Raw genomic sequence first — 24,053 nt, 5'->3', positions numbered from 1 at the left:
CCTGATATCTTATTACAGCAGAAATTTGAACACTTTGACTTCAGAGTGAAACTTTTAAAGAAAGCTTTTTTTATACTGAGTTAAGTTAATCTGCCCTATACACGTTTAGGCAATGAGAAGTCTGTGAATATAAAACAAAGAAGACACCATGCTCCTGCTGTCATAAATAGAAGGACCACTATTGAGTTTTGTTTACTATCTGGGTTTACATAAAGATTATATTTAACCAGGATTGTTTCTAGCTGTAGAGGATTCCCAGTTAGATTCACCATGATATGATTGCTTTCTTCTCTATAAGGCTGTGGGTTGCATTGTGAAAATATTAAACAATATTTTGAAAGGTGTCAGTGCCTGTGTTTCACATTTTGGTTTCACAATATAGAATAACTTATTAAATATTTACAAAGCATGACTCCTCCTTAGTATTTATAAATACAGATATACATATCTTAATTAATAAGCTCATATATAACATGGTCATGGTATCATTTATAAACTTGAAATAAGTTATTAAGAAAGTATTTAGATGCATACACACGTGTGTGTTTGCGAATGTGCTAATAAAGGTTTTGTAAATGCTTATTCAGTAGTGTATTTCATGGTAAATTCATGCAGATATTAGTTGTTACTTAAGTGTTTTGTGTGTCCTCATCTAAACTGTGGGCAATGCTTGCTGATGAAAATTAAAGTACCTTGAGACTCAAACAAGTCTCAGCTCTCTTCACAACAGCACAAAGGACAAAAAACAGCAAATGGCAGAGAACCTTGCAAAGGATTATTATTGTTTAAAGCATATTTTTATTATTAAGAAAAAAAAATTTTCTGGCTCTATTCTGTTGCCCTAATGCACTTCTGATATTCTCTCAGTGTTTTGTTCATTGTTGTTCAGGCACATGTTCGAAGGTCTAAATTATTTTGTAAATTACAAATGCCTTGACACATATATGCAGCTCCGACTGACCCCTTTCCTGTTCATGCCCAACACCAATGCGTGAATTACTCCATAAAATGAAGGCAGGTGATTGAACGAGACTTTACTTAAGTCCAGTTGTCTAATTAAGGTGAATTATTCTTGAACATTTTTTGTTCCTGTTATTGTTTTGAACATTGCCAGATAACATGTGGGTCCATTTCTGTCATTATTATTGTTTCCTTATTGGTGTATCTAAGTTTCTACCCTCACCGCTGGCTACTCAGGTGCTACTGTTACTGTGATAAAAGCAGGATGTGTGTTCAGTGACATTTTAAAAATGAATACTTTTTTTTTATTATTTATTATTTTTGTTTTTATTTTTCTATAGAAGAAACTAGTAAAACACATGCTCAAATTGTGGCATGCAAATGAATGCAGAGGTGCTCCAAGTGTGGAAGTGTGCACAGAGATGAAGAATGTTGAGAGGGCAGAAAGGGTGAGAACAAAATCAGAGGAGGAACTTGGTGTATATTTTGAGTGAAATGTAATTTGGGTTGGGAACTTCAATGCACAAAGCACATTACTGGGTAATTGCAATGAAGGGTAAATATTATAGCAGGTGAAAAATCAACAATTCACACTAGTCTTACATTCATTGGTTCGTGTTTGTTATGAAGGGTACTTAAAAAAGACATCGGTAGGAAGTGACCACTGTCCTTTAAGGGCTGATAAACAGTTAAGTGTAGAGGAGAAGGTTGCACCGAGTGTACAGAAGTGAGCCTTTTGGAGTACCATTGAATCCTGGTACCTCATTCACCCCTTCGTAGTCCTATCTATGTTCCTAACGCACATACACCAACACACATGCACACGTCTTCCTTTACATGCTTAATATTCATTAAGCTATTTAAAGAGCACTTTTGCTCTGTTTCAGGTAAATTGTAAATCTGCACCACCGATTTGTGTGATGAAATTTTCTCTTCATCTTTTTTCTGCTGTAGCAACCAAAGTCAACCAAAGTAAAACAAGGTTCAAGGTTCAAGGTTCAAGGCTCTTTATTTGTCACATGCATAGTTATACAAGTATAACACACAGTGAAATGTAGCCTGACACGCTCCTCGACATGTGCAAAAATTGGGGGGGGGGGGGGGGGGGGTAGAGGAAGAACATTATATATATATATATAGTATATACACTGGGTGAATGTGCAGTAGTAGCAGCAAGCAGGTGAATTCTGTACATTAATATGAATAGACATCTGACTATTTTACAGGATAGACAATATAAACATATTTAAAATTAAAGGAATTGAAATGTACATTGTGCCTTGGTTTAGTGTCTGGAAGAGTCCTGTCTCAGTCAATTATAGATGATGTGAGAGGGCGGGTGTGTGTGTTTAGGGCACGGATGGCTTGGGGATAGAAGCTCCTCTTGAGTCTCTCTGTCCTTGCCCGGAAGATGCGGAACCTTCTACCAGATTGCAGAAGTTGGAACAGTTTGTTGCCTGGATGGGACGGGTCCTTCAGTATCTGCGCTGCTCTAGTCCGGCATCTCCTGGTGTAGGTGTCCTGAAGCGGGGGGAGAGCAATCCTGCAGCAGCGTTCTGCTGTACGGATCACTCTCTGGAGAGCTTTTTGGTCCTTCACACAGCTGTTCCCAAACCACGATGTCATGTTCTGTGTGAGGATGCTCTCCACAGCGCCTGTATAGAAAATCCTGAGGATCTTTGGAGAGACCCTGAACTTCCTCAGTTGTCGTAGGTGATACAGGCGCTGCCTAGCCTTTTTGGTCTGGACCTGAATGTGGGCAGCCCATGTCAGGTCTGAGGAGATGTGGACACCAAGATACTTGAAGGACTGCACCCTCTCCACTGGAGCTCCATTGATGATAATGGGCTTGTAGTCTCTGTGCTGACCCCTTCTGAAGTCCACCACCAGCTCCTTGGTCTTGCTGACGTTCAGCTGGAGGTGGTTGTCCTGGCACCACGATGCCAGATTCTTCACTTCATCCATGTAGGCCGCCTCATCGTTGTTGGAGATGGCACCCAACACCACTGTGTCGTCAGCAAACTTCACAATGGTGTTGGAGCCATGGGTGGCCACACAGTCTGAAGTGTAGAGGGAGTAGAGCAGTGGCGAGAGGACACATCCCTGAGGTGCTCCTGTGTTGATGGTGATGCTGTTGGAGAAGCACCTGCCCACCCTCACCACCTGAGTTCTGCCAGTGAGGAAGTCCAACACCCATGCACACAGACGGCTGTTAAGTCCCAGATCCCTCAGCTTTGTGAACAGTCTGCAGGGCACTATTGTGTTAAACGCTGAACTGTAATCAACAAACAGCATTCGCACATAGTTACCCTGTTTCTTGTCCACGTGGCTGAGAGTGGTGTGTAGGACGTGGGCGATGGCATCCTCTGTGGATCTGTTGGATCTGTAGGCGAACTGCAGCGGATCTGTGGTGTCTGGGATGGAGGAGGAGATGATGTTCTTCAGCAGCCTCTCAAACACCTTCATTACTACTGAGGTAGGTACAACTGGCCGGTAATCGTTCAGGGATGAGGATTTGCTGTTCTTGGGCACAGGGATGATGGTGGATCTTTTGAAGCATGTGGGGACCACAGACTTCGCCAGGGACTCGTTGAAGATGTAAGTGAACACACCTGCTAGCTGGTCAGCACAGCAGCGCAGCAGACGGCCGGTGATGCCGTCTGGCCCCGCCGCTTTCCTTGTGTTCACTCTCCTCAGTGCCGCTCGGACGTCATGCTCCGCGATGCTGGTCACCGGTCTCTCGCTGATGACGTCACTGTCCTCGGTAGTCAGGCGGTAGATAGCATTAGCCGCCTGGCTAACCTCGAAACGGGCGTAGAACCGATTCAGCTCGTTGGTGAATGCAGAGTCGGCGTTGATCGGCACAGTGTCCCTGGCAAAGGTATTGTCACAATTTGTTTGGTGCAGGACTCAATTGCAGGACTCCAAAACTAGTGAAAAAGTGAAGAGATGGGGATTGGGATAATCAACACTGTGGAAATTGTTTGGATTGTTGTTGCACATTACCTTGTATATAAATCCACTGAACTTTTGAGTGCGTCCTGCTTGCCTGGCTGCACCTTGACACTGATGAGTGTCATCCCCACTAACATTAACTATTAACAGGTAACCCCACATTTGCCTGTTAATAGTTTAAATTTTACCGCTATGGGGTTAGCATGCTTTGTTTATCATTTATATAGCACTGCCACCTCCTCAGGTGCTGCCTTAGTACATACTGACTTGTTTACTAAGACTTTTTACTTGAATCATTTGCAGAACATTTGGTTCACCTTGGATGGTCATTGTAAAGACACATGATATTAATTCTGCTATTTACTGTCCTATAGTACATGTAGTATGATTTCTTAATTACTTTGTGAGTGTGTATCCTTTATCCATGTACCTGAACTATACCCTTTTTAATCCTTTTTGTGAGGGGGCACAGGAAGAGGGTCTCCGGGAAGCACAGGCACGGGAAGAAGAGGGCTATGTACAAAATCCACTGAATCTCAGGTCGCTCGGACTCCGGCTTTAGCTCACCAACGGCGGTCCTCAGGCTGGCGAGAATCCTGGCACAGAGAGGAAAGGCAGGTAAGTAGTGGCACGACAGAAACTCAGAAAAAGGCTCAGATAGGTGATGACACTGACGAGTGTTACACAATAATCCAGCGAGGAAGCACTCTCAGCAGCCGCCTTAAGAAGTGAGTGAGATGATTGCTTGCAGGTGTCCGAGCCAGGGGCTGGAGCCGTCATGACTCCGCCCCGGTAGAGCGCAGTGCAGGGGAGAGAGAGAGATGCAGCGCAACAAAAACACTTGTAGCCATACAGAGTCAGCCGAGAAGGCACAGGGTCATGACAGAAACAAACACAATATTTCAGTTGTTCCTAGCCACTTTTTGACAAGAATTTATTTGTGGTCTCTGAGGTAGTTTTTTTTGAACAGTAAGTTTTTTGTTTGCACAATTGGACTTCCAATAAAACATTTTCTTTAAAACAATCCTTTTAAACAGATAAAACTGTGTATCACAAGTAAAGAACTTTGGTGCGACACTCTGGGTAACAAGTTGTAACAGTAAAACTTATTTTCACAAATATTTTAACTTGGAAAAATAAAAACTATGGAATAAGGAATGGCCCCAGCGAGACAATGAAATTAAAGGAATAGTTCACTGATTTTACATAATAAGATATGTTCTTACCTTAGCTTTGACGAGTTGATGTGTACCAGTCTTGTCTTTGTGCGTGCCCTCAGTCATGCAAATGGAGCAAAGCCTCTCCCATATATTCCAAATACCTCCACTTTTTGCTCCTTTTAGAAGCTACCGAGCTCCCCCATGTTTTCCCTATTTATGTAAAATTATATGAAAAGTGACACTCTCCAAGTTTAGTTTAACTAAATTTAACTTGTGGATTTTCTAAGCCGATAAGAAGGGGTACTATATTACAAGGTGTAATAACACTGTAGGAGCACTTCTTCATCCCCCCAGTAACTCAGTCTATGCTCCAGAGTGCACTAGGGTTACTGCGCGCTTGTAATATAGTGCCCCTTTTTATCGCCTTAAAAAATATATACATTAAATTTAGTGAATCTAAACTTAGATAGTGTAACCTTTCATGTAATTTTACATAAATAGGGAAAACGTGGAGGAGCTCGGTAGCTTCTAAAAGGAGCAAAAAGTGGAGGTAGTTGGAATATATGGGAGAGCCTTTCTCTCGCACAAAGACAAGACAGGTATGCATCAACTCTTCAAAGCTAAGGTAAGAACATATCTCAGTATGTAAAATCAGTGAACTACTCCTTTAAGCCCTGGTTTTGCCATCCACTAAAAACAAAAAAAGACAATTACAAACACAATAATGACTTCCTGAACTTGAGAAAAAGCTGCTCAATGAAGAATGAACATTCAATGTATCTATGCACACATTGAAAGCTCATTTTTTAGCCTTTGGAGTTTTGGAGGAGGATCGTTTCGTCCCAGATTCAGCATAATCTGCTGGATAAACAGGAATGTATTCTTCATGCACTTTGGGTACTCCAAGTGGAGTGCATAAGTCAGTCCAAACAGGAGACACATTGCCAAAGGAAGACTGCAGATGGAATCCATTACCACATTGCCCTCTAGAAGGATCCCCAGCTGGGAGGGGTTCAGTTCTTGCTCTGGACTTCCGTTTTCACCATTGAAGATGATTCCTATTGGGATTTCAAGGTCACCATCAGCAGCATTCTACAGAGGGGGGGAAAAACTGTGAGTTAACCTGTTGGTGGAGAGTAACACAAGTATAAAAGGTCAAAGTATTGTATTTCTATAAATGTTGTTTATTATTTAAGTACAAGTTAATTGTTCAAATAAAATAAAAAAAAACAGGAAAATTTGGGGAATCTGTAAGGCTTATTGTCATTATACAACTGTATAATGAAGTTTGTCCTCTGCATTTGACCCATTCTTCAATGTTGATAAGGCAGCAACCCGTAAAGAGAATGGCGCTGCAGCGGCGCACATGTTAATAAAGTAAACTTTATGAGAGGCCGTACAGGTGCAGAGGAGCGGTGTTCAGCCCCTCGAGCCTCAGCGAGGGGCTGAGTGTCAGGGCTCGGCTGTGCAGAGAATAATGACAGGTTTATTTGTCCGTGTGAACGGCTGGAGGTGCCCGGCCGTGCTCTGGTCCTCCTCCTCTGACCGGGGCCGGAGTCCGGACCCGGGCTAACCCTGAACACGGTTTGGATGTGCTCACATCACACAATGGAACCGCGCGGTTTGGATGGACGAGGAAGATGCTAGAACCATTACGCATGAGCAGGGGTTAAGGCTGTGAGGGTTACAGCCTTAAAACATTTATAATAAATACTTTTCACTACTTTGCGGATTTCACTTATTGCGGGTTGTTTTTGGGACGTAACCCCCGCGGTAAACGAGGGTTCACTGTAGATTGAATTAGCGTGCACATTTGCGTAATGTAACATGCAACTATTTTTGCTTAAAGTTGAAATAAAAAGATTTAACTCACCAGTGTGCGTGGAGGTTTGAGGAAAAGTACTCCCTATCGACTGTAGACTGAAACAAACATGTCCAATCCCAGGCAAAACCACCAAAAACGACTTGTCTTAATTTTTCCTGACAAACAAGTCCAGACGTCTCTTCGGTTCCAGTGCCGGGAAAAATATGGGAGGGGCAACAAAAACTTAAAAATAGTGAAAGTGCTTTCAACTAAACATGATCAGTAAACATCAAATTTACTTTTATTATTTGAGTGTTGAGTTTAAAACTTATTCTCTTATAAAAAATTGAACTTAAACTATTTATTAGAATAAACTTAAAATAGAAAGGACCATGTTAAATGTATTCATTTTAGTGCATCACATGCAAAACAATATAGGTTAAGTGCAAAAAGCTTCCACCAATGAGTTCTGTCTGACACAGTTATATGATTTTAGTTTTACAAAGAAAATTAATTACCATCAGTGATTATAGCTAAACCATTTGAATGCAAATAACTTTTGGGATTACAGTGTAGTGCTGTGTCTTGTCCATGTGAGATAATGTGTTGCATTGATACATACTTTCAGGATCAGTCAGTTCTCTACACAGCTGCAGTAATGACTTATTTTCTGAATATGAATCTGAGATGACAGTGAAAAAATGGTCTTTTTGGAAAAATCCATGCCAGATTTGTTTCCTTCATACAAATGAAAACTTAATTCTGCAGCATCTAGGTTCTCTGGTGAGTAGACAGAACCTTTGCGCACAGGTTGAATTTAGACCTCTGGTTGATTTGATTGACCTCATCTCCTCAGTTCCTTTTCTGTCAGACACTTTTCATTTCCTGTGCTGTTACACACACCAGATAGGTCCTGGCAGCATTCTTGTTGATGTCTCTCTCTCTGTAGATTCATCTCATACAACACCTCTGACTGACAGTTCTGTGGAAAGCTAACCGATGGCAGGAAAACATCAGCAATAATCACTGCCGGCAGAAATCCAGAGAGCGTGACCTGATGAAGACGGATCTCCATCAGAGCAGTAGGGCAGCTCTGATGGAGTTTGTCTGACAGGACGCTGAGAGCTTTGATAAGAGTCTTTGAAAGCAACCTGGAGCCTCTGAAGCTGAGCAATCAATCAGCTGGATGGATTCATTCAGAGAGGTTGAAAAACTGATGCACTGCTGTTACTGTCTTCAAATGTTTCCATCATCAACCAACAGTTTTATTAGTCCTCATTCATCTCTAAATACTGAACACAAAGGAGAAACGTTGCTGCGTGATATTTATCAGTTTGGAAGTTTGGAAAAAAAAAATATTGCTGCTTAATATAAGAAAAATTATTTGATAAAATATCTCCCCCAAGATAACTTCAGGCTTTACTCAGTGGAATAGAATCATTCATTCACAAACATTCATATTTGTTTGTTTTTCTTCTTTTCTCCCCAGTTATGAAGACACTTTTGTGATTCATGAGCTCAGCTAAATCAATGAAATTTGGTTGTCTGCACTGTTTCCCATTATAGCTTTCACTAATTATTTACTGTAATAGGTTTGCAGTGTAGCGTTCTTGTGTTGTCTATATAGGTATATGTATATGTGTTCATTACAGATGTTTGTTTTAATAATTTGCTGTTTGTTTTTTTCTGTTTCCTGTCATTTAACTGAAACTAATCACTTAATAAAACCATGATGTGGTACTGACCTCTCCTTAAAAAGAGAAAAAGGAACTTCCTTGGACCTTTTTAGCAAGTTTTAAAATGTAATTGATCAGTAGCGACATTATAGTAGCGACATTATTAGTTCATATGACACAACATGATCAGGGGTGCAACGATGCATCGAGTTAGTTGAAAAATTCAATTATAAAAAAGATTTTATGTATCTTTTAAAGCTATTTTTTGTCTTCTTTTAGGCTATACTTGTTATTTGTAGCTGTCCATCCTAACACAGCAGGCTAAAACAGGCTAAAACAGTGATTTTACGTTAATTTACATTTGAAATGTAAAATCACAGTCTATTTATGTGAATTTAATGATATTCTAGAAGACCAGTACAAAACTGTAAAATACACAGTAAAATACTTTTATATCAGGATTTTTTTACAGTGTACTTAACCCTATATATGCTACTTTTGTATTTATATTTAACTGATTACCTTTTAAATCTGTTTAAAAGTATTTTTCTTGTATACTGATTGCTGATGGATGCTAATATTTGTGAGGTGATTAATAATTAGCAGCAGTGGTATGGACAGTGATTCAGAGTTAGGAGCATGATTCCTCTTTACTGGAGCAGATCGGCGGGGAGGAGCTTGAAGTGTTGCCAGTGACAAGTTATTCACTTGTAAAAAAAAAAAGGGAATAAATAAGATGAAAAATACATTGACCAGCTGCTAAAAACGGCTTGTAAAATACCACGAGTTGTGTGACACTGCATACTTTTAACACAGCAGTGTAACAGCTCGAGCTTGTGGCAGCTACCGGTGCACACTACTAAACATCTCCGGAGCGGCGACAGCTCCGGCTGGAGACTCTGCCGAGGACCGTTAATTTGAGCGGTGGACCTGAAGGCTCGCCGAAACTTCGCAGAACATTCCAACTATAATGTTTACCAAAGCGATTCACACGAGAAGCCTTTCCTATCAGACAGTCCACAGTTGCTCATGTGGCCCCTGGGAAAACATCTCACCCCTGCTCTAAATGAATGTATAATGACTAAATAAATACACGAAAACATATTTCTGACATTTCTGCTATTTTTCATGTGTTTACTGTCGTATATATAACAAAATAAGGACGATACTGTAAACGTACTTTTGTTCTGCAATTTAAAAAATACCAACATGCCAATGTTAACTAAAGTAGGTTTGCAAATAGTTTTACTTGAAATGGAGATTCCTCTTAATTTCTCTGAACACGTGATATTTTTTTTTATTTCAATGAAAATCAAATAAAATAAAATAAATGATGAATAAAAAAATGTTCTGTTTATTATCAAAAAAATACATTATTAAAACAAGTTGAAGCCTTAAGAAGACGCTTTCAGTTTCCAGGTTGTGTTTGCGTCCTGTGGAAACTGAGATACCAAATACCAATAATGGAATAATAGCAGTAATTTAAAATAATCTTTTACAAGTGATGAGACTTTTTATTCATGAATCTGAATTTATTGACCGATAAATTCAATTTAATCCCACCCCACACAAACGTCAGAGTCCTCCCCGGAGGTCAGGGACGCCCTGATTCCGTTCCTGTCCATCATGAAGTAGCCTCACTCAGTCTGGTTGTCTTAAATACTGTGCACGCTTTATTTTCCTCCATAGTGGTCTTTGTAACTGGTAACTGGTGTGACGTCAGCTCGTATGTGACTGAGAGAGAGAGAGAGCGAGAGCGTGTGTGTGTGTGTGTGTGTGTGTGTGTGTGTGTGTGTGTGTGTGGTGGGGGGGGGGGGGGTGTACACAGACCTGCACACATTACCTGCTCTTCATCCTTCTCCGTGCTCATCACTTATCGCCAGGCAAGCACCGAGGCACCGACCAGGATCACAAACCCCGCGGAGAAGCGTAAAGTATGCCCCCCGAGGCGCTTCGGTTTGGACCCGGTGTCTGTTGTTTAATCTTTGGCGGATTTTACGTGGACGAGTTAGTGAATGGATCCAAAGGACACCGAGCCGTAAGTTGCAGGTTAAAGCTGGAAAACTTCTAGTTTGAAGCTTATTGGATTGTGATTCTGCAGCGGAGGACTTCCCACATCAAAAGCTGCTGCTGCCCGCAGAAACCGCCGGGGAGCTCTGTGAGGACCCTGTGATTTCTCGTGTAGTGGATCTCAGATCCCAGATCTCCTCCACTGAAGATCTGTCACTTCAGGCCCGTTTGTGAATACACATCTCGAAGATGAGAGATGTCTCCTCTCTCTGTCCTCCTCTTGGTCGAATGTGGATGGATGTGGCGTCGTGAGGAGGCACTAGCCTGAGGACAGTTTGGAGTTTTTTGCCCACACATTCTTCACCTCATGCAGTTCCTTCGGCCGGCCTGGGCTCTGACTGCCGCCGCGGTCTGCTTCCTGCTCCTATTGCTCCTCCACAGCCAAATCCTGAGGGAAGGTAGTGTTTCTGTTTTCTGGTTACATAGTTACATACATATGTGCTTGTGTATGTTTGTGGTCAAACTTAGGAGCCAGAGTGCTTCAACAGGTCAGATACAATATGGGAAAAAATGCACTGAAAGGTTTCTGTCTCTGTGGTTTCAGTACCCGGAGACACTAACAGGGAAGTGCATTTGTGCATGCAGTCCCGCGGTTTTAGTCGTCTGTGCAGCGCTTGTGCAGCAGTGATATGGTTACGGTATGATGATGATATGGTAAATTAAGGCCAGAGATGCAAAACAAATGAATCAACATCAGTAGAAACGGACCCTGGTCGGGACGTCCGGGCGGGATAAGGCGCTCAGGAAGCAGTCTGAGCTCCAGCAGAGCTTCGATGTTTTTCGCTGTAGGAAACCGAAGCAATCAGAAACAATCTCAGAGATGAAACACTCTACCTGTCTATCCATCGTGCCACACACAGAGCGACTGTACGGTTCTGTACACAGACCGTGCAAGGAAATCTAATGAATGTCATGGCAAGTTATTAAACTTCATTCTTAGCAATTGTGACATTTATTTTGTTGGTCTGGTCGCTCTACTATTGCAGTGTTTCATTTCTAGACTGATGTGCAGGTTTTATCAGTAACAGACACAATAATACAAAGTGTTTATTTTACTAATGTTCTGGACTATTTTTAATCCTTGTTAAAAAGTAGTTTTGATATTTGTATGCTGATCTCTGTTGTGTTAAGAAAATATATGACATAATGTGACCCTGCCGGTACACAGGGTTTAGGCTTGTGCTAAGCTCCACTCTCTCAATGCAGGGGCATTACACTTTTATTACAATTATGATTAGAAATTAAAACTTGACCAAAATTTGATTAGATTCAAGCAGGAACTAGAAAAGTCTCTTTGCAACTCTAAAAGACAACAATCGGGAAAACAAATGTTTTTCTGATGCTTTTTATTATTTGCAATGAAAAGAATGAAGTTATTGATCTTTTCTGAGGGGGGGTGGTACTCACACAATGAGGGTAGAGTTAATTTGCTCCTCTGGAGGACTCAGTAACCTTGTACCGTGTTTCACTGTGTGCTGTCATTCTTTCTCCTGTTAACTTCGTCTTGGATTCATCTGCTCTGTGACTGCATTTAACCTCTAACCATCATATTACCATCATCTATTTTTTTTAGTTTACTTTAAGCATTTGATCTTGTTTCCCCACCTAAGAAGTGGTTTAGATACTGCTACTCATCCTCTGAGACCCCTGCAACTTTCTTATAACAGGGTCATTGCTGGTGGATCCCTTATTTTCTTTACTTATCAAATTCTTCATCTTTGATAATGTTCCTTTTCTATTCTCCTATAGCCTCTGAGATCTTTCACTTTAAACGGATCTTCAGATATTGTAGTCTAGATAGTCGGAAGAATCTATCTCTTATTAGCAGTCACTATATCAGTATATGTCATATATCATATCAGATTATTCGTGATATTATTTGTGATAATATGAAGTATTTACGTGACATAAAAGCGTCATATTACAATGTTATAACAATGCCAAGTGTTTACTTGCATAATACACGTGACAGGAGACAAAGTCAGGAAAACAGGAGTTTCATCAGCAATTGCTAACAAAGCACAAAGCTTTGTAAAATATGCGAGAAAACTGTTCCTGCCAAAGGTGGAAACAGTACAACCAGGCTATGACGGCATGTGAAGAGATGATACAAGCAGCTGATGGTATGTGACCTAAAAGTATATAAATTACTCCATCAAACTCTCTCGTTAGGCTGAATATGACAGGAAGAACAAAATAGTGCATGGAAATTAGTAATGCAGTTACATAGTAGTAAAGGAGGACTTTAAGCAGCTGGTTCAAAAGCCGAACTCAACATACAATGTCTCGTGTAAAAAGAGACATTGAAGAGTTCTGAAGAGTTAAAAGGTTAAGTTACTTTAGTTATTATTACTCGAAATTACAGCGCTCTGTCTTTATTCCATATGTAGTGGCGACAAGAACAAAATTCTGTCACGGATACAGATGTTGGTGATCGTGACATTAAGTGCAGGCGATGTCTGTTGAACGTGACCTGTGGAAAAAAATACAAACAGAGAATAAAACGTTGCATTTGCAGGGGGATGATTTATACAAATATAATATTATAATAAATCTTTTATTTAAATTTTTTTTTATAGATTTGAATAATTGCTGTATGTGTGACAATATTCACGAACAGTTTTGTGGAGATTGGCCTGCACATTGAGGAAGAAATAGTGTACATATATGCAAACATACATAATGATCATTATAGTAAGAAGATAGATAGATAGATAGATAGATAGATAGATAGATAGATAGATAGATAGATAGATAGATAGATAGATAGATAGATAGATAGATAGATAGAGAGGGAGAGAAAGGACAGACAATGGTCTTAATTTTGTTTGCACTAACAAATAAATTGTACTGCTTACAAACTCCAGTCACCAGTAAAACATAATAAATATAATTGTCATTCTTGAAACATTGCATTATTTACATCTTTAGCTGAGTGATTCTTGCCAAAACAAGCAGCACTGCAGTAGTAGAGAAATTCTTTTTGTAACTTCCTTCCGGACTCATCTGGCTGAAATGTCGCCAACACTGTGAAAATTTCAGTGTTCAGGTTTGTTCTGTGGTGGATAGTAAAGAAAAGAAGGAAGTGCAGAGCATTTTTACGAAGCCTTGTCCCTGAAGCACCACACACACAATGCTCCAGCTTAGTGTTGGAGTCCCACTCGTACTTTGCATTCACTAAAAACACTGATATAAAATTGCTCAGTGATCCAAGTGGAAAAGCACCACAGCGTTTACTTTAAAGAGAACAAAAAAAAAAAAATCAACCTGTTCTGCTTCCATCTCTAGCAGCACTGATTTTTCTGTGGTTGTCAGTACTAGTTTGCAAAAAGCACCTCATCAGGGGGTTCTGCAGTGTTGAACATGCCCCTCCTTTGGGATACCAAGAGAGCAGTAACATTAATAAGCTCAAACGTTTCCAATGAAAAGTGAAAATGAGTTAATAAGTTGTGATCAGAAAGGGCCAGTAAAAATTAAACAATGTCTTTTGCCTCTATGGTGTAAGCTGGATCGTGTCCAGTAAGTTGAGCAATTTTAATTTTGGAAAAGTGGACAAAGTTGCAAGGAGCCAGATCTAGTGAACAGGTCAGCTGATGAGCAAACATTTTGTCGATGTAGCCTAAAAAATGCATCTTTAATACAGTTTGTGCCAGCACAGTGTCTTTGCTACAGCCTAGTGCAGCCTCCATGTTGTTGTAGGCTTTCCATAAATATGATTGCAAAAGTCTTCATCAGCAGCTTCTGCAGAGGAAAATCTGCAGGAGAAAGTTTATATTTTAACATACTAACAGTCATGCTGCATCATGTTCACCTGCAGAAAAACAGAGAGAAACATCTGGATGTATTATAATCAGTGTTTTGTTAAGCTGCATTAACACTCAACGACATCATCAGCTGTAATATCAAAAACTGGAACTGATATTATAACAATTTGCATCAGCCAAGAATACAGTGAGAACATATTCAGTTCTCTCATCTTTGGTTAATACTGCACATAAAATCTGCAGTTATTGAAGTGAACTTATTTTTTGTTTACTTGTGGAGTGAACTGAAAAAGATTCCAACGATAATAAAAGTACAGTGAGGGTAGCATTAGTTAGTGTCTTGGTAGGTCTAATGACTTTTCTCAGGGCCTCATCTTTAGCTACTGTAGGTCTTAACATCCATCAGGTCACTTTTCCAGCTAGCCAGTGTTGAAGAACCACTTGCCACTTTTGAGGCATGGAGTAAAAGCTAACAGTCTTTCCTTGGTTTTTGTAATTGTTATTGCCAGGACACAACAAAACTGAGCCCACTTTTTAGACCATACAGTGTGAAAACTGTAATACATTTATGTTTTAAATTATGGACAGTACAAGCATTTCATGCCCACTTTGAGCTCAAGCCCCTTATCCTGTGAAACCAGGCAGACACTCTTTCTACCTTTATGACTTTCTCTTCCAGAGAACTGTTTTGGAATATTTTGTCATTGGCGGTGATAGTGCTGGGATTAGGTTCACAGCTTAAGTTGTTATTATTGTAGGCTCAAGAGACTGGGTGATTTCCCATAATGCACTGGGCTTGACCACTTCCCCCTTTTGTGCTACTATTGCACACCATTAAATTTGATCTACTCTTGCTTGTAATTTGTGTTATGTCCTGTTTGTTATTGTGTTTACCCTATGCAATCCTCTGGTGTCCTCTTCCTCTTACAAGGCAGTTCTTTCTTACCACCATCACCAAGTGCCTTCATAGGAGATTGTTAATTTAGTCTTGTCTCTGTTTAATATTGTTTTTCTACCACAAAGTGTGTTGAGATAACTATTGTTGCTAACTGTTGTCTGCAAAATGATGCCCACCCCACGGACATGCCAGATTAAAACAGACTCGCCTCCAACCCTAAGCTACAAAAAACAGCAAAAACAAAACAAAACAAAAAACAAAGTTAATCATAAAGGCAGATTATAGTGGCAGGTTGTGGTTTTTGCTCAGGGAGTGGTCTGAGGGAGGGCTGATCGGCACAGGTGTTGTACATTCACTAATCCCACCTCTCTCTTGTTATGCGGTAGCCTGCTGGGACCTTGAGGCTCTCTTGCACACAGACTGAAAGGTTACAGCCAGCTTAATAAAGAAGAGCTCAGTTATGATTTGTGTGCAGTTTGGTGTGCTGAGCAGTTATAGCTGAGCACACAGTCTTTATGGTGTGACTGAGGAAATTAACACTGTAGTGTACATCTGAGTGTGTGCTGAGGAGACCTTATGGTTTGTGGGATGACTGTTAAACGGCAAATTTCCCAAGAGAGGTGGGAAACTGAGCACTGTTTTATTGAGTGTAACGAGAGGCCTGTGACTGTAAGAGATTTGGGTTTTGTTTTGAATTCACACACCAGTAAAGACAAAAACTTGAAGAGGGGAAAGAAATGCAAAGAGACTTTATTTTTGAGAAGGGGAAAAGTTTACCAAGGTTTTTATGTTTTCTTGGAACCAATTTCACACCAGAAGTCTAGTCTGTGTGGTATGTAAAAACCACATAAGATTTCAAAGGTTGAGGGTAAAATTTTAACAATTTGTTGTATTGCTTTTACACCCGGATGTATTTTATGTAATAAAATGCAAAGGCCTGAAAAATGTCCTTTTCATGATTTTGCACTAGCTGCATGGTAGTTAGCTTGTTTTGATTAAAGATTTTCTTTTAGTTGTGTGTGATTCAGGGATTTAGGCAGACCTGAGGACTGTACTATGAAGCAGGACTTTTCCTTATGAAGTTAAGTTCAAGCTTAACCCTGGGTTTTCAGTAGAGATGGCACGATACCACTTTTTTATGTCCGATACTGATACCGATATCATAAATTTGGATATCTGCCGATACCGATATGAATCCGATATAGTGTGTTTTTTAATCAATAAAACTGTTTTTTTAATATCGTGCTGCATTTTGTATAAGTTCATACTCAAGTTTAAATAAACAACAACACTAAAGCTATTCTGTTATACCTGTATGTAAAAAACACACTGCACCCAAAGTATTTCATAGTTGAGCAACACTGATCAATCTAATAAACTTAAACCCACTCCATCCTCCCTATTCTGGTATTTTAAAGAGTACTTAGAGAAATATTAAGCAACCTAACTAATAGGGTTGCAAACTCCCAGCAAAAAAAAAATAAAAAATAGGGAGCCACCCCCCACCCTCCACCTCATGATGCTTAATCTATGTAATCAACTTTAATTTGATGCAGGGTGAAAAAAAATGCAGAGAAATAAATTATTTTTCAAGAATAATTAAATAGATTCAACATCTTTCTTCAACAGAATTGCAGAATTTACCGATGGTACTTTCCCAAAGGAAAAAGTACTAACTTGCATAGCTGGACTGGCCATCGGGCATACCGGGCATTTGCCCGGTGGGCTGCTGGCAATTTTTTGTTTTTATGGGCCGATGGATTTTTTTATTTTTTTTTTAGGAAGGGTATAAAAGGTATGAAAGGTGTTGGATTGGCCAATTGGTCATGATTGACTCTGGGCTGGACCAATTACAGCAGAGGAGGCCGGATGCACCCGCCCCCTTGTTTAGCAATCACGTGATTTTCGCGCATTGCATGCCGGGAACTCGTGGCAAAACAATCCAAGTACCGCATCAAATGCAAGCGTTTGCAGCACCGCAAAACGTTCATTCTCCGGTTCCAATACCTTCTTGTTTTTTCTTTGGCGCACAAAAAAGGAATGTACAAAACAAAAGGAAAACAATGCCGGTCCGTACAAAGACAGACTCGACGAAAAGACAAAGAAAAGATACGAGGAAAAATCAAATGAGTGAAAGGGTCAGACCCTTACGAGCACACAGAGTGGACAAAAGACGTCAGCGTGCTGCCCAACTTTCACCACGCTCATATTTATAATTATACGGTTCTTGGAGTGAGTGCATACTGTTCTGAAGGCAGGACTGTGATGCAGTTTTCTGCCTCGCCACTAGAGGGCGCGGCCGTTTTGTGAGTAATGTTTGACTGGGATGGAAAATGGTGTTCATGAAGGCAGTGTGAATCACAAGTTATGCTCGAGAGCAGTTTATGTGGGTTCAATTAGAGTGTGCGTCCATAAGATTGGTGAGTTACAGGATATTTCTTGTGTAAGAAGGATAGCCTGTATGTTTTCTTGCTCTGGACGTCCTCTGTTTGTACATTTTCTATCAGCTAAGTTATCGCTAAGCTAAGCAGGCTAAGCTAAGCTAAGTTCGCCTAGGCCAAACTGAGTTCAGTTTAAGTTGGTGATTTGTTATGTGTATTGCCTTCTTTAGTTGGCATCATAAGTGAGTGGGGCACAAGAGTTAAGTGATGGGAAGATGTTTATTTTCTTTGTTGTCAAATATGGTTCAGACTATAAGTAAAAGCCGCCAGCTTAGTATTAGGGCCTATAAGACAAGTATGTGGCTGTAATATGTTATATGGTGATTATTGTTGTCTATAATTTGATTGTAATTTGTATTCTATTTTCCATTCTGTTTGTAGAACCACACACACACACATACCCACACCCACGCTAAATCTGCCATTAAAGAGCTGAACGATCATCCCCTGTCCTCGTTATTTTCTGGAGGGTCATAGTGGCACTTGACCTGTGCACACCCTGCGATCACCACTGTAGAACTGAACCTCATATCAGAAATCATCACAACACATACACTCATGAAGTTTAGTAACTTCAGGTCACTGCAACAAGCCCAGGTACAGTTTACCGACGGATGGGTACAGGACCTTGAAATGCACCGTGTAGAACGAAAGACCATCGTACGAACAAAGGTTAAGTTTACCAGTCTCACAAATCGTCGTCATAAATACACATTCGTTAACCGTTTATTAATATAACCTTTGAGCTCAACGGTAATTAATTAGTAGTGGAAATAATTTCTGGTAGCATTACAGAAATGTAGCAGTGACAATAATATTGTATGTTGTAATCGTACTGGGCAATTAGTGATACAAAACAACTGTTTTACCCTGTGAATAAAAGTATATGTTTTTGTCAATGTACCATAATAACAGAGGCGAAACGCAATATTGTGTCAGGACAATTCACTATTTATGCACAATAAACAAAGGAGCATAGAGCAACAATTTCTGTTCAGCGCCAGACTTGCTTGTAATCTATGTCACTAATTATGTTATGAAAATGACGTATTAACTACTACAAAACTCTGACCTTTGTGGGAATGCTTGGAGCAGACGAACATGTGAGCTGGAGTGTTCTGAGACGTTTATTATTATTATTAAACGTCTCAGAATTTGGTATATCCAGACCATCCGTCGGCTCTTACTTCGGAAACATGGCTTAAAAAATTTCTCTTCAACGACGTAATCTGATAAAAAAAACGATCTCTTTGCCCGTCGGCTTCCCGTGGCTGTCATGCGACCGGCTATTGCAGTTAATAATACAACAGCTTCTTGCCATTTTTTTGGGTTTCTTTTTATTGCTGTGTAACTGAGTTCAATTGAAAGCCTGCGTGCGCTACAGTACCTCTTGCCACAAGTTCCCAGAATCTTTTGCGGTTTTACCCCTGAATGACGTCACATTTTAAATCTTTATCCTGGTGGGCCGGTCTCTAGTCAAAATGCCCGGGCCGATTTTTTGTCCCAGTCCAGCCTTGTGTGTAGGGTATATTAGACTTAACAGTTACTATATAGAGTAATGGACTTCTATACATTTTACATCAGATTAAAACTTTGGGTGTAAGATTCAGATAATTATTTATTAAAAGCTAGACATTTTAAATGAGAATAAGAAAGAAAAGTATGTCTTTGTGCCCCCTTTTCCCTGTTAATGCCCTATCGGCATTAAATTCTAACAACAGCTTATCAAGCTTAAACGTGCTGCTGTTGTTCAGCAGCTGGTTTCCTCTTTCTGGTGCAAAGTGGGCCAAAAACAAAGAAGAGAGACGGACTCGCAACAGAAAAGCTGATCAGCTGATCATTAAGCAGTTTCCCGATTGAAGTAGCAGCAGGAAGGGGAGGGAGAGAGAGGCAGTCGCTCCATATATCGGTTGTTAAGCTTAACGTGGGAATGCTTTACAAACATTCAGAGATGAATTTACACACTTGCTTTACTTCTCTCTGGGATAACTTCCTCAGATGAAAGCCGCTCTATCACGTGAGGCATACTGCTCCGACGTGCTACGGTTATGAGCAGAGTTATGCCGTGTCACAAGTTTTGTGAGGTGCTTTTTTGATATTTAATGGATCGGATTACATTTTTTATTTCTCCGATCCAGTAATTTAGGTCAGTATCAGACCAATACCGATACGTAATATCGGATCGTCCATCTCTAAGTTTTCAGTATTTCTTTTTACAGGGGTCCATTGCCATGGTAACCTTAACTTGCAGCAAACTTGTTTCAGATTAGAAATCAGCTGATCAGTTCTCTAGAAAGTTGTACCTCCATTCCTGGAAGAACCGTGAGAGTTGGAAGGTTTACATTTTTTAATAGAGTCAAAAGTCTATTTCCCATTCTGTGTGATGTATTGAATATATATTTCTATATGCAACTTTATTCATTTAAAACAGTCTTATGGTTCTACTGCCCTGCGACAGACTGGTGACCTGTCCAGGGTGTACCCTGCCTCACGCCCTAAGACAGCTGGGATAGCCCCCCCCCCCCCCCAACTCCACTCCTCTCCACGACCATGAAAAGGAAAGGTGGAAGAGAATGAACTACTTGTTTATAATCCATTATAATTCTTTGTATATAAATGACAAAGCTGTGAGTAGTAACTCACAGAAGTCAGCATTTTTGCTAGTTTTCCTTTATGACTTAAAATAGGCTAATGTGTATTACTATACTATACTAAATACAGGCCATTTTACTATAGCATCTCATTTCCAGTTTTACTGATCCATGTGTTTAAAGCACACACATTTAATACTACAGTGCTTTTCTTCTCTCACACACTGTTGTGTTGTTTTCAGTTATTGTGCGTTTCATCTAGTTTTATTTTGTGTTGAAAAATCAGCCACTTTGTTGCCAGTACACTTATCAATAATTGTGGTTGGTCAGATACTACAACACCACCTCTTTAATGTGAATGCACAAAGGAAACCCAAGTTGAGCCAGAGTCATGTGATCGCTGCTGTTCACGTAACAGAAAGCTGGCCTCGGTATGTTGAGCTCGATTCATAGTACAAGCCTCGAAAAGAAACTGTCCTTGATGTGACAATTCCACTCTGGCTCTTTGTGAAAGTGATTTTTGACATTTCTGATCTGATACCAGACTTCTTTCACACTGTGGGTGATACCTGGAATTAGTCATGTTTCATAGATGTTACTGTTTTTATTTCAGGTAGAATATGCATTTCTGAGGCAGCCAGATGCAACATAACACTGGCACATTTAAAGTTCTCCTCAGTCTCTGATGTATGACAGGAAAACAATAAAATCCCCTCTGCTCTCCGTGAAGCAGAAACTTGCTTTTTTGTTTTTATTCAGCAGCTGCTTCCGAGTTTCTTCATCATATGCAGATGTTTCAGATAATCAGTGCTGCTGCAAAGAGAGGAAAATCATAAAGTCCAGCAGCTGCTCATTGAAATTCATCAGTCATAGCTCAAACAGAGTCAAGTGAGCAGCTGCACGTTTGCAATGATTCTGCAGAGTCGTTTTTGTAAAACGGTCTGCCAGTTTACATGACATCAAAACACAAGGTAAAAAAAGCACAGTATAAAAGATCAGTTGTAGAACGTTGTTTTGGTTGTCTCTTTTTCATTGATCATCACAGTGTGAAACACTTTAATGAAGACAAACCGCAGATCAAGTTTAATTTCCTTATGCTGTCTGTTTACTTTGTGTTTCCTTCCTTTTATCTGCCTGCTCATAAAGCTCGTTTAGATCCTGGAAACAAACCTGTTATGCAGCAGACACGCTGTTGTGCCTGCGGTGTTGAAAGCTTAACTAAGGAACCTTCAGAGCCCAAATTAATTTTCAATGCTCCATTAAGTTGAGCATATATTCATGGGAATTATGAACACAGCAACTGAATGAAAGAGGGAATCATCAGCTGAGGAAAAAAAACACACAACAAAAATTAAGAAAGCGAAAAGCTCCAGAGAGTGTAATTGGATTTGAATAAATGGGTCTGGAGGAGGCACATCAGCGAGTGATTCAGCGGTAAGCATGGAAGTGTGACAAAAAAAAGCCAAAACCCCCTTGGCTCAGCTAGACAAGATAGGATCTGTTGCCGTGTGTGCACAAAACACTGACAAGCTTTGATTTCCAAAATAAAAGTGTCTTCAGCAGAAACACGAGCTCAACTGAAAACATTCGTTTTAAAAAAGTTAAACTATATGTTCCTGTGCAAAATAGAGGAGTCGGACTCCAGGGTTTAAGAAAGGGTAATATACAATTCAAAACCTTAAAAAAAAATCCTATTTGGAAGCAACACTGAATGTGACTGACGATGGCAGCTTCTTTTGAAGGGTGGGTGGTTAAAGTCTCATCACTCAATCAAAACGAGAGGTTTATTTCTGAAATACCAATGTTCACGATGCCAACGCTATGTGGTACATCACTCTTTTGCACATGCAACACTCTGTCATGTTCTCGCAGGTCATGTAGCTTCTCTGCAGCTGGCTGGTTGTATGTCACATGTGTGCAGCATATGCTAACATGCTTTCTGTGATTGTTGTTACAGCAGACGCTGTCACTATCCATGGGCTTCTATATTTAAAAAAAGCAAATAATAATTTTTAATAATAATATATTGCTGAATATTATATAATAATAATATTATATAATAATATTGTAGTAATATTTTTTGTATTTCAATTATGTAATTATTTCAGTTATGCATTTCATTTTATCTTTTTACATTTCATATTTATAAATCAAAGTTTTCCCTGATATTTAACATTGCACTTTAATAATATACTTACATGGTCTACCTAATAGATGCAACAAAGGTATCAATTAAATGTGTCATTAATTAAAATTGGAAATAATAACAATAATAACAGACATTCCTTCTGTTACCTTGAACACATAAGCAGATTTCTGTGTCTGTGCATTGTTCTGCACAGTTTATGAATGCATTTTGCTAGAAATCTTTATTAGCTTGTGTGGATGGATTAGCTTAATGGATATTTGATGCCACAGTGGCAAATATCAAGCATCAAACATACAATCTACAGTAAAGGCCACAATAAATACACAGAGAGGTCATTGAGTGATAGAACACTGGTGAAACTAATATGGGCAGTGAAAGCAATCATAAATCCAGGAAATAAAAAAAAAACATACAAAATACCCACAATGAAAGTAATTGTAAATTTCCACAGTAATGCTAACCACGCATTACACTGAAGAAAGGGGAAAGAAAAGACAAAGAAAGACAGGAGGCAGGAAAAAGAAGTAAAAAACAAACAAACAAATAGTTAACAGTTTGGTGTCTCTGTAGATTTGTTTTAATACTTCCTCTCCAAAAGTTGCTCTACGTCATGTTAAACACAACCTCTGACTTCTTTGATAGTTTGCTAGTTTGCCGTCTGAGAACAAGCTGCTTTAGAGACTTCCATCTCACCCGTTGCGGGATTCTGAATTTGTTTCCTGGTGCACAATAATAGACTCATTAACTGTCATCAGAGGGCCAGCAGACAGCTGCTTTATCACGTCAAAATCAGTTTCACCCTCATCATTATTCTTCTTTCTTCCCTCTTACGGTAAACAATTCAATTTGCAGGGAAATTGAAAAAAAGACAATAGATAATAAAAGGTCATATCCACTGGGTGTCAGTTTATCTTTTGTCATCTCCATGAATAGATTGTGTGTCAGCTCCCACTGGTAAGGAAACAGCAATACAAGTGGAAAAAACAATGTCCTGTAACTGTTATTATTTTCCTGTAATCTGAGCTTTTCTGCTACAGCCGAGTTTAAAGCGATTCGTTTGGCCAAACAGTGGAGTAAAAATCATACAAGTGTTTCACTGCAGAGAGAAACAGCAGAGATCAGAGGAAGGACCCACTGGCAGGTAGTCTGCACAGAAAGTGTACTGCTGTAAAACAAAGGATGATGCTGAATGTCAGCTTTAGTCCTGTTAAGTTCAGCTACAACTGTGCCTCTTACAGTGAAATGTCTTGACAAAAAGGTTATTTTTCTTGTCCACTTTTAAAGTAAAACTTGAACAGAGTTTTTCCAGTGGAGAAATTAACAAACAGGAACTTAAATTCAAAATCACAATTCACAATCAAAATTCAACTAAAACTAATGATTGCAATGATAATTAAATGAGCAGGATTTTTTAAAAATCAGACCTGAAGTTTAACATGACTGGAATAATATCAAAATTAAAATATCAAATTCAAAAACCAGAGAAATCCCTGAGACCAAGAAAACATAATGAATTAGGTTGATGGAAAAAATTCCTGAGGTCAGAAAGAAAGTCCGGACAGACAGCAGTTTTTCTTACTTTCTA

The 24,053-nt window shown here is 39.6% G+C and overlaps 1 protein-coding gene across 2 annotated transcripts in view; it reads left to right on the top strand.

Annotated features, from left to right (window-relative positions):
* Window positions 1–10,384: 10,384 nt before the first annotated feature.
* LOC309710369 (chemokine-like protein TAFA-5) overlaps window positions 10,385–24,053 on the top strand; it is a 49,209-nt gene continuing 35,540 nt past the window's right edge. The window contains exon 1 of one of the 2 annotated variants that reach the window (XM_082539757.1): window positions 10,385–11,023. In XM_082539757.1, coding sequence (XP_082395883.1) covers window positions 10,933–11,023 — 91 coding nt within the window. In that variant the 5' untranslated portion in view covers window positions 10,385–10,932. Of the gene's footprint in view, window positions 11,024–17,223; window positions 17,708–24,053 lie in introns of those variants that run through there. The other variant, XM_082539756.1, reaches the window with a different exon arrangement.

Source organism: Aulonocara stuartgranti, assembly GCF_965226115.1.
Source record: "Aulonocara stuartgranti genome assembly, chromosome: 7".
NCBI classification, from domain to species: Eukaryota; Metazoa; Chordata; class Actinopteri; order Cichliformes; family Cichlidae; genus Aulonocara; species Aulonocara stuartgranti.
This window is presented reverse-complemented; position numbering and strand designations above follow the sequence as displayed.